The 14,283-nt window shown below is 54.3% G+C and overlaps 1 protein-coding gene across 1 annotated transcript in view; it reads left to right on the top strand.

The window, feature by feature from the left end:
* Positions 1 to 13,319, top strand: part of LOC116862945 (sodium- and chloride-dependent taurine transporter) — a 63,118-nt gene extending 49,799 nt beyond the window's left edge. The window contains exons 6-9 of the mRNA XM_032850388.1: positions 3,528 to 3,660; positions 10,975 to 11,109; positions 12,308 to 12,411; positions 12,542 to 13,319. Of these exons, the coding sequence (XP_032706279.1) occupies positions 3,528 to 3,660; positions 10,975 to 11,109; positions 12,308 to 12,411; positions 12,542 to 12,710 (541 nt within the window). The 3' untranslated portion in view covers positions 12,711 to 13,319. The remainder of the gene's footprint in view (positions 1 to 3,527; positions 3,661 to 10,974; positions 11,110 to 12,307; positions 12,412 to 12,541) is intronic.
* The last annotated feature ends 964 nt before the right edge of the window (positions 13,320 to 14,283 follow it).

Genomic DNA, 14,283 nt, shown 5'->3' on the forward strand with positions numbered 1-14,283 from the left:
CCTTCATGCGGGGTCCTTTCAAAAAAAGGATTCGGATGGCCCCCACACATTCCAACCTCCACAGCTACCCAGAGCTATCTTTGGAAAGGATGTCCGTCACTTTGGCCCCGAGCCCACATTGGGCTCTGTTTTGACAACCCCTGACTGATGAGACACATTCATTCCATTCCTAGAACGTCTGTATGGCCCATTACAAACATTTTCAAGACTTTTAAATAATTTTTATAAAGGTGCTATTAAAAACATTGAATCATTCATCTAAAAACATCAAACATCCAAAGAGAAAAACATTCAAGTACAAAAAAACGATACCCAAGGCCAAGTGCATTCCCCTCCCCCGCCTCCCCACCACCAGGTCCCCCTCCCCACGGGCAGCGGCGTCTAGTGTGTCCTGCCAAAAATAGTCTGTGCGCATTCAAGCACAAATGTACATCCACCCCCTTCCCTTTTTAACACAGTAGGGCGCATGCCAGAAGCCCCGTTCACCTTGCTTTGTTCACTTACTTTATCTGCAGGATATCGTTTCTTATCTGCTCACGGGGAGCTTTCCCACTGTCTCGCAGGCCCTGCGGCATTGGCGTTCACCTTGTGTCCTCTCTGTGCTGCTGAGCCCCTACTGATGGCCACTTGGGTGGTTTCCAGTCTGTTGCTCCTACAGACGGTGCTGTGATGAATAGCGCGGAGTGGTCCCTGTCATTGGCCACACGTGCAAGAGTAATTACGGGAGAGAGGCTCAGATATGGAGTATGGCTGGGTCAAAGAGAACATTCCTTATGGTGCCACCCAGAGGCGTCATGAACTCCTACAAGAAGATGGCCACCGGCCGTGGAGACTCGGTTTCCCCGTTGTGGCTTCCGGAGCTGGTCGGCTGCCCAGAGCCAGCCTGCCATCTGTCATAGGCACCACTGGTTTACCAGTGGTAGGAGGAGGCTTTAGAAAGGGTGTCCGTGAATGGCGCTTGGTGTGGTCGCACAGGGAAGGGAAGAGTTCAGGCTCTGGGGTTTCAGGCTTTTCAGCTTGACTTGCCCAGAGGAGACAAGAAAAGGCTGGGGACCTTCTCAGCATGAGCTGAGCATCTACTGTGTGCCTGTCTGTGAGATCCTTGTTCTCAGGCTATTTGGAGGCTGATAGGCAGGACAGACCTTTTCACCTGAAGGTGACATCTGGTGTGAAGGGATGGCTGGGGAGACAGACAGGGACTCCAGTCAGCTGTGTGCAGAGCAGCAGGAAAGGCTTCCCTGGTAGCATGAGGACGGTGTAGCTGGCGTTGCAGCGGGCCCGAAGGTGTGGAGGTGGAAAGCACTCTGCCTGACGCTGCCCATTCACAAGGAAGCCTTGGGCCGCTGCCCAGCATGCCCTGGGCCTTCATTGAAGGCGCTGAGCTCTGGAGGCTGCGCAGGGAAGGGCTTTTTGTTCTAAAGCAGCTGCAGCCGCCAGATCCACGTGCTTGGCAGGGCCCCAGCCGGGATGCGGTTGGCTAACAGCCTGCCTCAGGGGATGCCCCCTGGCTTGAGGCTTCAGGGGACCCTGGCCCATAGCAGGAGCCTGGGCAGATTCTTTTTAAGGTTTTGGCATTATTCTGTCTGCTTATCGGAGGAGCAGTGCGGGGCAGTCTGCAGAGCACAGGCTTTTGGAGTCTAACAGGCTTGCGTGTAGGGTGGCAGCCTTGCCACCCGCTGGCTGTGTGTCTGTGGGCAGTTGAAGCTTCCTTGCCTCGGTTTTCCCCATCCATAAAATGGGGCAAATGACCTCTAGTCCTTGGATCAGATGGTAAGTTGGAAAGGCCTTGTGGACCTACTGAGCACATACCATCAGAGGTGTCCAAGGGGAGCTCCTTGATGTCCGGGTTCTCACCAAAAACAAGGACAGGAATGCTGCCCCTTTTTGAGGTGACCGGAAATACTTCGCGACTTGGTTCTGAGTGCTGTGTGAACTTGCTGGTATCCTCCGTGGAGTCCTTGGTTGGTTCACTCAGCAGGTATCTATTGAGACCCTACCATGTGCTGTGCGTTGTTCCAGGTGCTGGGAGCCCAACAGTGGCCCGAAGAAATGGCCTCGCTTTGGATGCCACTTGAGATGGGGATCTTAGATTTATTCAAGGTCCTTATGTTGAAGCTTCTGCGGGGTGGAGATGGGGTGGAGTGGGGAAAGGCAAAACAGTGAAGTATCCTGGCCCAGCAGGCCTTCTGACATCCAGAGCCCTGACCACAACTGGCTGGAAGCTAGGGAACGGTCTGGAATGCATTCCTAGGCAGTGGCCTGGGGGCAGGAGCTGTTACCTGTGTTCTACAGGGTGCACAAAGTCACTCCCCCTCGCTGCCTCTCTTGCTGGTGGTGTGTGGCCTCCAAACCAGGAGCTGACTTTGGTTAGAAGGAATCCTGGCTTTTCACACACAGGGAGCACAAGCTCCCTGTCTCCCATGATCAGCAGCCTGGGGAGCCAGGGGAACGGGGGACCCTGATGTCCCTGCGCTGGATGCCCCTGTCCTTAGTCACTGCTGCAGTATCTGCTCTGGGACAGTGGGGACAGTGTCTTGGCACTGAGTTTTGCGGCTTCTGGCTGTTAGCACCCAGTGCAACCCCACCCCAACTTCAGATGGCATCAGCCCCTCAGGGACGTGTGTGCGTAGGTGCTCTCACACATCTTCTGCAGGTCAGTGAGGTTCTCGGACTCCACAGACCCAGCTTCTGCTGTGTGATGCTGGGCCAGGCCAATGAGCCTTCTCACCGTCTCCCTGCCTCTTCCAAGACCTTCATAACCCTGCGGAGTTGGGGGGAGGAGGCTCACTGCTCAGGTGCTAGATGCTGCTCTGGGCATCTCGAGGCCAGGACGGGAGTGAGTGCTAAGGGTTACCCAATGCTGGCTGCATACCAGACCTTGTCAATGGTACTTCGTGTGGGTTTTCTCTTAACAGCGATCCCTGTAAAGAGGTGGATAGGTGCTCTGCAGCCACATACAGAATAAACACTTTGCCCTCTTGAGGCTTACATTTTCAAGGATATTCAGATATGAAACAGGGGTGAATAATAACAAAAGAGGGGTGGGACAGAGAGTTGGGTAGTTATCCCCATTTCACAAACAAGGAGATTCAGGTCCAGGAAGTCAGGTAACTAACCCAAAGTCAGACTTTCACACGGTAGCGCTAAGTTTGAACCCAGTGTTTGGCCCACAGTGGACATGAAGAAGGGTCTGCTGAGAATCGATCACATGGGAATTAGTACGCATTTAACAGATGAGGAAACTGAGGCATAGAGATGTGCTTAACTTGCCCGAGGTCCGACTGGGTTTGAACCCAGGTTCACCTGACATAGGAGTCTCAATCTGTCCCCTTTGTTGACTTCTCCACACCCCCGTGACCTGGGTGAGTGCTGCTTCAGAGACCCCTGGGGATTCCAGGGCTTGGAAAGGCGAGGGGGCTTGTGGAAACACACCTGAGCCGGGGTTTCAACCCCAGCCTGTTGGAGCCCTGGCCTCAGCTCTCTGTGCCCCGGGGCGCAACCTGACTTGTGGCTCTGTTTGCTTGAAGGCGCAACGTGCTGAGCTTGTCTTCTGGAATCGACGACCCTGGCTCCTTAAAGTGGGACCTTGCTCTCTGCCTCCTCCTGGTCTGGCTGGTCTGCTTCTTCTGCATCTGGAAGGGCGTCAAGTCCACAGGGAAAGTGAGTTGTGTGTCCATCCCTCCCCTGCCTCAGCAGAGAGTCTCCCCACCCCCCAGACCCTCCTGCTTGAAACCAGCCCAGCCCAAAGAGCCCAAGCATGTTGCTAAAGCAGTCTTCTGAAAGAAAATAAGGCCCTAATCTGTGGCATTTGCCCACATCCTGGTGTATATACTCCCACCATGTCTGATTTCACATTCCCGATAGTTTAACAACTAGTTCACAGAATTCCTGAAAGTCCGATGGTGCGCTCTCTGGGACCTGCGTAAGCTCCCTACACTCCCGGTTCCCATATTGAGGTGTTGCTAGTGCAGATTTAGCAAATAACAAACACGGGTGTTGATAAGTTAGCAGGTAGCAAGGTGAGTTTATTGTTAATTACCAGCAATTCACCCCGAACACAGACCCTTGCTTTGCAAAGTGTGCCCTGACTGGCAGCCTCGGCGTCCCCCACAGACTTGTTGGAAATGCAGACCCATGGGCTTGCCCCACACCTGGAGAATCAGAACCCACGTCCGAATCGTATCCCCAGATAATCCAAATGCACGTGGAGGTTTGAGAAGCACAGACTTGGAGTTTGGTTGCAAAGTCTGGTTAACCAAATTATCGTACAACTAACACTACGGCTGGAAACAAAAGCTTTCACTGATGATTAAGTTACTTGCTCAAAACCAAGATGTTAGTTGTTAACCAGAACGTTAGCCATTGCTGAAATATTTGCAGCTGATTTAATAGGTTACACGAAGACTAGAACGTTAGCTATTAACCAGGGTGGTAGCTGATTATTAAAATGTTAGCTTACAATTGAGGTTGTAAGTGTAACTGGATTTCCAATAATGAAAAGGACAGCCTGTAACTAAAAGACTACCTGGAAGTTAGAGCTGAACAATTACCCGATAACCAAGACGCTGGCCAGTATCGTGGTCATGGTCACTGTGATGACAAGGCAGTGCGGAGGGGTCTGGGGGGATCACTGTGGTGGGGCTCTAGGCCAGAGAGAAGGAGTTGGCTGACCTGCCTTTATATGAACCCCACCTATCATTTCCCTCTTGTCACTTGCATCTTGACAGGGGAACATCCCTTTAAGATCTAGAAGCCCCCAAAGGTCTAAAGAGTAAGTTAAAGTGGCATTGGAGGTACGGTGATGGGCAGGGGGTGACATCTCCCGGAGAAGGGGCCTTTGCTGCCCTGGAATTTACATTAAGGACCGTGGTCTCCCCAGATGAAGAGCCCCTTGAAGTGAAGTTGTAGATCAGAACAGATCCCAGCATTTACTTAAGGGCAAGATCTGGGTCCCCAGGACAGCAGAAGCAGAATGGGGACGATTCTGGAGCAGGGGTCTAAAACCCAGTCCGGAAAGGAAGCAGGCCAGGCTGATGTTGTCGCACTGGGACAGGCAGGAAGAGGGCCCCTCAAGCAATCCCCACAGGCGCCTTGGGGTACTCGTTCACCCCTGTTGGCCCACCTCCTCCTCCATCTTAGGCGCCAAGCATTTCCTTAACCGCCTTTGTTCAAATGAGGAGGGAGCTACCTGGGAGAGGTGAAGTGGCTTGTTCAAGGGCACTCCCTCCCCTCAAAGCCCTGGCTTTCTCTTGTGCAGAATGGGTGGAGGTGAAGGCTCTAATAAGGTATGTGATGCCCCCAGCACCAATGCTTGGCACAGACAGTGCTGTAAACACGCATCGTGTCTTCACTGTGCCCTCCTATTTCCCCACATGGAGGTGAGTTTTTCTGGAAGTTTCTATAGAGCACTTGTCCCCAGCCGTGCTGGAGACATGATCGTTTCCTGATGCACTCATACATTTTGAGCCTCTCCTGCCTGTCAGGTACTGTTGTAGGAATAGAGCCAGGGGATACGCTGGGGGTCCACAAACAGAAGTCTCTATGATCCGGGAGCTGAGAGATTTGTTGGTTGCAACAAGGTGAATGTGTAAAATACATGGGAGTCAGTGGGGACTGAAGAGTAACGTGGCGAGGGAGAACAGAAAGTTCTGGGATACACTTTATTTTTTTTATTTTTTAAAAGATTTTATTTATTTATTTGACAGAGATCACAAATAGGCAGAGAGAGAGAGAGAGGAGGAAGCAGGCTCCCTGCCAAGCAGAGAGCCAGATGTGGGACTCGATCCGAGGACCCTGAGATCATGACCTGAGCCGAAGGCAGAGGCTTAACCTACTGAGCCACCCAGGCGCCCTGGGATACACTTTTTTAAATGGGGTGGCCAGGCAGGCTCACCAAGGAGGGTAACTTTGGGACACAGATTTGAAGGAAGTAAAGGGTAAGCCATGTGGCTATCTGGAGGAGAAAATACTCCAGGGAGAACAGCCAATGCAAAGGCCCTGAGGTACATCTGACCCAGACCTATGGGGGAGCCCCCAGTCTGATGGAGGAAGCTGCCGTTTCCCAGAAGGAGTGGGCAACCTTTGAGATACAATGGGGCGGGGTGGGGGGGGCAGGAGTATAGAATCAAATGAAAATGTAGAGGGTACTGGGCTTGCAACTGTGGCCAGTTGAAGACGTGACTTGACAGAGGTCCCCCTACCCAGCCCCGCCCCTGGAGACAATCTCCTCCTCACGCTCCAGGCCCCTGAGGGGCAGGCATGGCTCCCAGAACAATAGCAGAGCCCGGGCCAGCCCAGAGAAGCCAAGACAAACACAGTAAGGCTCTGTGGACTTCCTTGAGCTCCATGGCTGGCCTGCCCGCCCGCCTGCTGCCCGCTGCCCGCCGCCAGCCTTGGCTTTCAGCCCTGGCCGCAGACCAGGTTCACGGCCGCTGTGGGGGCTAAGTCCACGGGCAGCAGGACGGACCTCATCCTGGCCCTGGCCCTGCTTCAGTGGCTGATGCTGGTCCAGCTGGGTGGGGGCGGGGGGGTGGATAGAGGAAGAGTTCGGACAGCTCAGGACCCAAGTTCAAGTCACTTGGCCTCTCTGAGCCTCGGTTCCCTTTTTTTGTAATTGTCATCATTCCAAGCGTCTGAATATGCCAGGGCTTCCTTCATTCAACAAACAGTGAGAATGGCGGCAAAGGCTACGTTGCGCATGCGCGCCATGCCCCGTTCTTGGGGCTGTCGATCACCGCTCTTTCCATCAGCCTCACATCCAGAGATGTCCGTGGCCAGGCTGGGATTTGAACCCAGGCAGAGCAGCTCCCCCCACCTGGGTGTCTGCATCCTGCATTCTTCCCCCTCCTAATCATCACTTGCTGCCTGCCCTCTCCCGCAGCTAGCCGGATGGTAGGGCATGAGGCCAGGAAGGTGCCAAGTCCAGACCATCAATCGCATGGGAAGATAAGTGCCGGGGACCCGAAGGGGAGTACCCTCGCTGACGTGACCACAGACGTGCCCTGAGGCTGCACCCCCCAACTCTTCTGCCCCACACTTAAAAACAGACCCGGGGTGGGGGTGGTCAGTCAGAGTCAGACCTGGTTTGGGATCTCAGTTTTGCTCCCACAAGCTGCATGAGTTTGGGAATGTACCCTTCCTTCTCTGAGCCTTGGTTTCCCCTTATGTGAAAGGAGTTGGTGATTCCCCCTCTGACACACACAGGGCTGCCATGAAGACCCTCGGGCCCTGCCTAGATGCTGGGCACAGATATGTGGCCCCACCTCTAGGAGCCTCCATCTCTGGGATGAGTGACCCCTACTGCCCAGGCCTTTATCCCCAAAAGGAAGTTCAGGGCAGCGGGAGACTAACCCGTTTCCCTCCTGCCTTGTGGGCCACTCTCCCCGCCATCCTGAGGGGAACGAGGAAGCGTTGTCCTTGCAAGTTTCCAGGGCAGTTGGGCCACAGGGCTTTTGGGTCATGGGCTCAGAGGAACCACAGAGGCTTGCCAGTAAGAATGGAAAAATACCACGTCCCGTGGCAAGGCCTGCTGGGCCACCACCAGAGGCCCACTGGCGGCGGCTGGCACCAGCCTCTCCCGGGAGGATCCTGGGGGAGTCACGGAAAAGTTGAGAGAATGGCTCTCAGGGGCTTGTCCTCAGAGCAGCAGAATTTGCAAAACAAGGGTGTCTTTCCAAAGAGGCGGATGAGGTGGTGTGACTAGGTGGGGCTGTGTGAGCAGGAGGGGCTGTCCTGTCCTGGATTAGGGGATGGACTGCGGTAACACGCATGCACACTAAAGAGACAGGACTCCGAAGCCAGCTGGCCGAGGTCACATCCCACCTCGGCCACCTATTCGCTCTGTGACCCCAGGGCCCCTGATGTCACCTCTGGGAAATGCAGTTAATCCTTTTCCCTACCTCGTCAGGTTGCTGTGTGGGTTAAATGAGTTACTACACCTGAAGATCTTAGCCTATACCTGGCACACAGCAAGTGCTCCTTAAGTGCTTGTTAAACAGATTTGATACATGAAAACAAGGGAAGCCACCCCATCCCGGGTGGTTTCCTGTGTCCCTGACACAAAGTCCTCTGGCCAGAGCCCCGTTGCCCAGCCCAGTGGGGCCTGGCTGGCTTTGAAGTGGCCGCCCTCTGGGGACAGCCTGCTGTCAGCAGTTAATTGTTTGTGGACCTCTGGGTGTGGTTTGCAGCAGGGCCCAGAGGTGGGAACCGGTGGGGGGCCTGTCTGCAGGAAGGGAGGAGCAGCTTGTGGGGGGGCATGCTGATTTTTCTTTCTTTCACCCCTTCTGTGGCTTCCTGACCTGTCCCCACCCTCCGCGCCTGCAACCTTGCCCTTGGGAAGTTGGGAGGGTTCTCTGCCTCAGGAGAAGATTGGGGGGCTGGGGAAACTGAGGCCCAGATAGAGAAAAGTCATCAGGCCTGGGGGAGGAGCAGCAGAGGCAAACGTAGGTCCCGCCCTTTAGCCTAATGGGAGCAGCAGGAGAATCCTCCCTGCTAAGGTGTCTTGAGGCTGGCAGGTGAGGGTAGCACCTTTATTTTCCTCCTCATACAGATGGAAGCTGAGGCCAAATCACCAACTGGGAGGTGGCAGAGGTGGGATCCAAACCCCAGCCTGGGTGACCCCTAGCGGGCCCTCCCTGCCACTCTGTCTCTCCCCTGGAGTGGCAGAGCTGGATGGAACGTCAGACCTCATCTGGTCTGAGCCTCCTACTTCATGGGTGGGGAAATGAAGCCCAGAGAGGGACAGTAGCTTGCTCAAGGTCTCACAGCAAGCCAGTCACAGAGCTTGAATTCCAACCTGTGCCCTTGGGGAATCCAGCCTTCCTCTGGTCATTGGGAAGGTTGAGTGAAATAAAGCACCAGACATGGAAGGGGTTTTCCTGCTCTGCCACAGTTGTCTGCGGGCAGCAGGCTCTGGGGCACTTAAGTACTGTGTGACCTATGGGCAAGCAGTGGACACTCTGGGCTTTGGTGTCCTCACCTTCAAGATGAGATTCTTAATGAAAGGGTTAGGGTGGGACCAGCCAAGTACAACGAAGTAACTACTGCACCTAGAATGGTGCCAGGCATACAGTAAGCACTCAGTAAATGCTGCTTTGTGGTGGCTGGCCAAGGGCAGCTGAGCCAGGCAGGCCCTGAGAGCTTTCTTCCTGCCCCTTTCCAAAGGCCCATTGTGGTGGTTTCTACTCACAGTGATGTCGGCTGTCCCAAGAATTGTGCTCCATCAAGGATTCCTGTGCCAGATAGGCGGGGTTCAAGGCTCGGTCACCCTCCATAGGTGTCTGGTACCTACATGGGCCCCAGAAGTGCCCTGCAGTAACCTGGCTCCGCCCCCAGCTCCCAGCACCATGGACATGTTCACCCGCTCTCTGGGTGTCCGTTTCCTCACCTACAAAATGGGTACACTTGCTGTGTAGTCATACCTTTCTGGTCCCCTGGTCCCCTAAGACCCTGAGGGAGTCAGGGCCTCTGCGAACCAGTCTTAGCATTTCAGTTGGTCAACAGGAACTTTCTGTACGTGCTGCATCGGTGAAGTCAAATGCCTCATGCCTTTGCTCAGAGTGAGGTAGTCCACCTCCATGGGCTCTGACTACGTGTGGCTCCTGTGCTCTGGGCATGACCCAGGCGAGTCTTCGAGCCCTGCTGAGCTCCCCGTTCCTCCTCTGTCAGCACGGTGGCTGGCACGCCAGTTTGCGGGGCGGGGCGGGGCGAACATCAGGGGTCCTTGTGCCCGGGGAGCCCTTGCTCTGGCAGCACCCTGCTGGAAACACCAGGATCTCACCATCAGTTCGGAGCCACGCATCTCTGGGCCCCTCCCAAGCATGAACCCTGCCTGGAAACGTCTCTGTTGAAGGAACAGATAGGGAAGGATCCATCCATGAGAACTGAGGGCATAGGGTGTTTGGCGATCAAGTGAAGGAGAGGAAGTAGGGTGGGACCTTGGCCATGGAACAGTCCAGGCTTGGTCATCTCTGGTGTCCATCTCCAGTTGACCTTGGGCAGCCTGGAATGTGCTGTGTTATCTGGGGATTGGGGGGGGGCCTACCCGGTCTCCTGGCCAAGGGGCGTTAGAGCTTCATTTCTTCCCAGAAGTTCCCTGTGCTGCTTGCAAGGTCACTGTCGACAACAAGCCCTATTTCTTGAGTGCCTACATGCCAGGTGGTGGTACAGACAGCTCCTTGAACCCTTGCCTCACCTCTCGATGGAGGTTTCTATTACTGTAGTCTCCATTTACACATAAGGGAACTGACCCAGAGAGGTGAAACATCATGCCCAAGGTCACACAGCAAGGGGACAGAGCTGGGATTTGAACCCTCACCTAACTGGTTCTTCACTCTTAAGAGTCCTACTAACAGTTGTAATGTTAGCTGATACATCTGGCACAGGCTGACCACTGGACTAAGCCTTTTACATAGACACTAGACAGTTTTATTTTGCATTTTTTTTCTTTTTCTTTTTTTAAAGATTTTATTTGTCAGAGAGAGAGGAGCTAGAGCGAGCACAGGCAGACAGAGCGGCAGGCAGAGGCGTAGGGAGAAGCAGGCTCCCTGCCAAGCAAGGAGCCCGATGTGGGACTCGATCCGAGGATGCTGGTATCATGACCTGAGCTGAAGACAGCTGCTTAACCAACTGAGCGACCCAGGCGTCCCTGCATTTTTTTCTTGATTTGCATTTTCTTTCTTCATGTCTGTTGCATGAGGACAGAGAGTCTGTCTTGGCCACCACTCTTAACTTCCAGGGCCTAGATACTCAGTATTGTTTTCACTGAATCTCAGTACATCTGTGAGGTAGGTGACTGGTATTATACCCAGGTTCCAGGGGAGGCTGCTGAGGCCCAGAGAGGCTAAGCAGCACACACAGGATCAAACAGCAAGCTTCGGCTCCAGATCCCTGGCCTCGGAGAGGATGCTTGAATTCAACAGCAGTGGTTGATGCCACGGGCACCCCTGAATTAATCTCTCCTGCCCACCCCCACAGGTTGTCTACTTCACGGCCACTTTCCCGTTCGCTATGCTCCTGGTGCTGCTGGTCCGTGGACTGACGCTGCCCGGTGCAGGCGCAGGCATCAAGTTCTATCTGTACCCTGACATCAGCCGTCTCGAGGACCCGCAGGTACCACAGGGTGGCCTGTCCTCCCACCCAGGGCCAGGCAGGGTGTGGGAAAGCTAAGCTGACACGCAGTTTCTTCCAGTCTTGGGGACACAGTTCGAGTCAGGCCATCAGCCCCCAGTACTTTTCCTGCTGGGCTGTGGCATGTTGTCCACCATGCTTGCAGGCATTTCCAGCTGTGTGTGTATCTTTTCATGTGGAGGACTGCTGAGGCCAACCAAGTACGGTCTCCTTCCAGCCCTGTGCCAGGGAAAGGGGGGGTGGAGGGGGTCTTTTGGTGAGCTCATCTCTTCCTTGGCCCTGGCCTCTGCCCGCAGTGGCCTAGAGGGTGGCATTGTGGGGAGAGTTCGTCCACGAGCGCTGCTGGCTTCCTTGGCTGAGGTTGGAATTCAGAGTTGGTGCTGAGCTCTGGGAAGGTCTAGGGACAGATTCTGAGTGCCCACCTCCTGGCGCTCAGCCACGTGACCACAGGGGGTTGGAGAAAGCCCTGGGATGTCTGATTGGCCCATTTGAGGGCCTTTTGCCACCAGGATCCTCAGCCTTCAGGTGGCCTTTGAGGTCCTGTGCTGCTTTGGTTCACTTCCCACTGCCCTCTTGCCCTGGGCAGGATAGGGGGCGGGCAGGGGATGGTTTGGCCAACATCAGAGGACAGCTGGGAGGGCAGCTTTGTGGCCATCAAGAGCTGCTGGATGAAGGTTCTGGAGAGCGGCTTCGCCTGCATAATCCATTAGGGAGTTCTGTCCCGCTCCAACTTGTGGGTTCCCAGACGATAGGAATTACAGTAATAATAGCAGCCTTGACTTAACAGTCTTAGCATGTATCTGCACTGGGCTTAATCTTTATTCTTAGAACCTGTGTAGTAGTGCAGCAGAGCCCATTTTACAGATGTGAAAACTGAGGCTCCAGGCGGGAGCCCTGTTGCTTGCGTTCATTTCATAGTTGGAATTCCTATCCATCTGCTCCAAAAGCCCTTCCTTGTAATCCTGATGCTGAGTGACTGGGTTTTTCTTCGACTTCTGGGCTTCCTTGCAGCTCAATATTGCCTTGAAAGACACCTTGCATTCCAGCATAAATGCTTTGACTGCAGTCAAGAATCTGCACATTTTGAGGTGCAGTCCTTCAGGTGGCCGGGAACGTGTAGGAAGCTGGCTCTAACAGCCCCTTCTCTCTCTCCTTGCCACCCCCACCCAAACCCTCACAGGTATGGATTGATGCTGGGACCCAAATATTCTTCTCCTATGCCATCTGCCTGGGGGCCATGACCTCTCTGGGGAGCTACAACAAGTACAAGTACAACTCGTACAGGCAAGTGTCGCGCCAGCGGGCCTGGTGGACCTTAGAAATAATGATATTTAAAGAAAAAAAGAGAAGAAGTAGGGAGCGTGGCTTCCTTGTGTTGTGAATTAACTTGCTCCCTGACATATGTGTAACTTAGGGACTGTATGCTGCTGGGATGCCTGAACAGTGGTACCAGTTTTGTGTCTGGCTTCGCAATTTTTTCCATCCTGGGCTTCATGGCACAAGAGCAAGGGGTGGACATTGCTGATGTGGCTGAGTCAGGTATGGTGGTATTGGTGGCAGTGGTGGTGGGCACTGCCACCTAGTGTGTAAGCCGAGTACTGCAGGCATGAAGCCAGACCCCAGGGGGCTTGGGGGGGGGGACGAGCCTGGTTTCTGAAACGGACCCCCCCCCACCAAGATGTCCCCCAAGTATCAAAGAGTACAAAAGCTAAATTTTAAGCACTTACATTGCAATTTGGCTCAAGGGGCAGCAGAAACGCGGGGGTTGGGTAAGTTGGGGAATATTTAGCTACTTTTGCGTGGTCTTCCCTCCCTCTCCTTCCCCAGCAAACTCCTGGTTTCAGCAGCAGAAACCACTTTCCTAACTCAGGCCCAAGCCAGCCACCAGCCGGCATTCCATCACCACCTTCTCAGCTTTGGTTTCTGTATTTTGCACTTTGCTCCCAGCACGCTCCCTCTAGCAAACCCGTTCATTCATTCCATGATGTTACTGGCGGAGTCTGCCCTGTGTCAGGCACCACCGTAGGCAGCGGGAGAGGGAGAGACAGTGGGCATGCTGGCCACCCTCTGGGACGGTGACAGATCCAATTTGGGCGTAGGTTGGGGGGACAGTGTCACCCCCTCAGGGTGTGGGATCTGTTGGTGGGGTGCTCCTTCCGGAAGTAGAGGAAAGAGTCTTAGAATTATGGACTCTGCCGAGCCTGGGATCCTGGAGCTCCAACAGGGTGGGTCTGGAACCTGAAAATGATGAGGTCTTCAGTTGCTAGAATCCTAGAGCCTCAGCACCACAGTATTCTAGGACTTGCCCCTGGATATTCTAAGTCCTAGAATCGCAGCTATAAACTGCAGTGGTTTGGATATGGGATTAAGAACCGTAGGCTCCCAGGATCCCCAGATTCTGCCCTTGCCCCTTTTCCACCTCACTCCTGTCCTGCCCATTCACTTGGCGTGTGATCATCAGCTGCCTGGAAGGTTTTGGTTATTTTGTACACGTTCTGTGCCGCACCCGACCTTCCGATTTCTCAGGACCTCTCTGGGACTACACGGAAGCAAGTGAGGGTCCGGGGTGGAGGCTTCTCTCAGGCCCAGAGAAGAGACTAATGTCCTAACTCCAGGGACCAGCGTGGACCAGAGTTAGGCACAGCTGGAGCCCTTGCCTTGGCATTGCCCTTGCCCTCATGGGAAACTGGGCGGTATCCTTCTCCCTCAGCCATAGAACCCTAGCACTGGGGCTCAGAGATACCTCAGCCTTGTGCATTTAGACATCTAGATGCTGTGCAGTTGAGGAGACCCGTGGCTTGAGAGCAGGAGTCTTGCTTGGGCTGGTGAGGATCAGGCCCCTGTGCCTTGAGGACCGCCCCTACCTCCTGCCTCCCCACCCACCCTGGATGCCCGTGACAGCTCTGGTCTTACCTATGTGAGAATGCATCTGAGCTCCTCTGACCTTCTCTGCCATCCTTATACCCCCAGTGTTGCAGGACAAGGGGGCAAGTCCCCAGCTCAGCCCCACACATCTCTCCACTGCCCCCAGTCCCAGACAGTGTCAGATGCAGCTTTCCAACCCCAAGAGCCCCCAAGAAGCAGACTGGAGACTGAGGACACAGAGTAATTCTAGAAAGATCCACACCTACTTGGGAATGTGGCCGTTCCAGTGAT

The sequence above is a fragment of the Lontra canadensis genome, unplaced genomic scaffold (genome assembly GCF_010015895.1).
Source record: "Lontra canadensis isolate GAN:19392208 unplaced genomic scaffold, GSC_riverotter_1.0 scaffold404, whole genome shotgun sequence".
In the NCBI taxonomy this organism is placed as follows: domain Eukaryota; kingdom Metazoa; phylum Chordata; class Mammalia; order Carnivora; family Mustelidae; genus Lontra; species Lontra canadensis.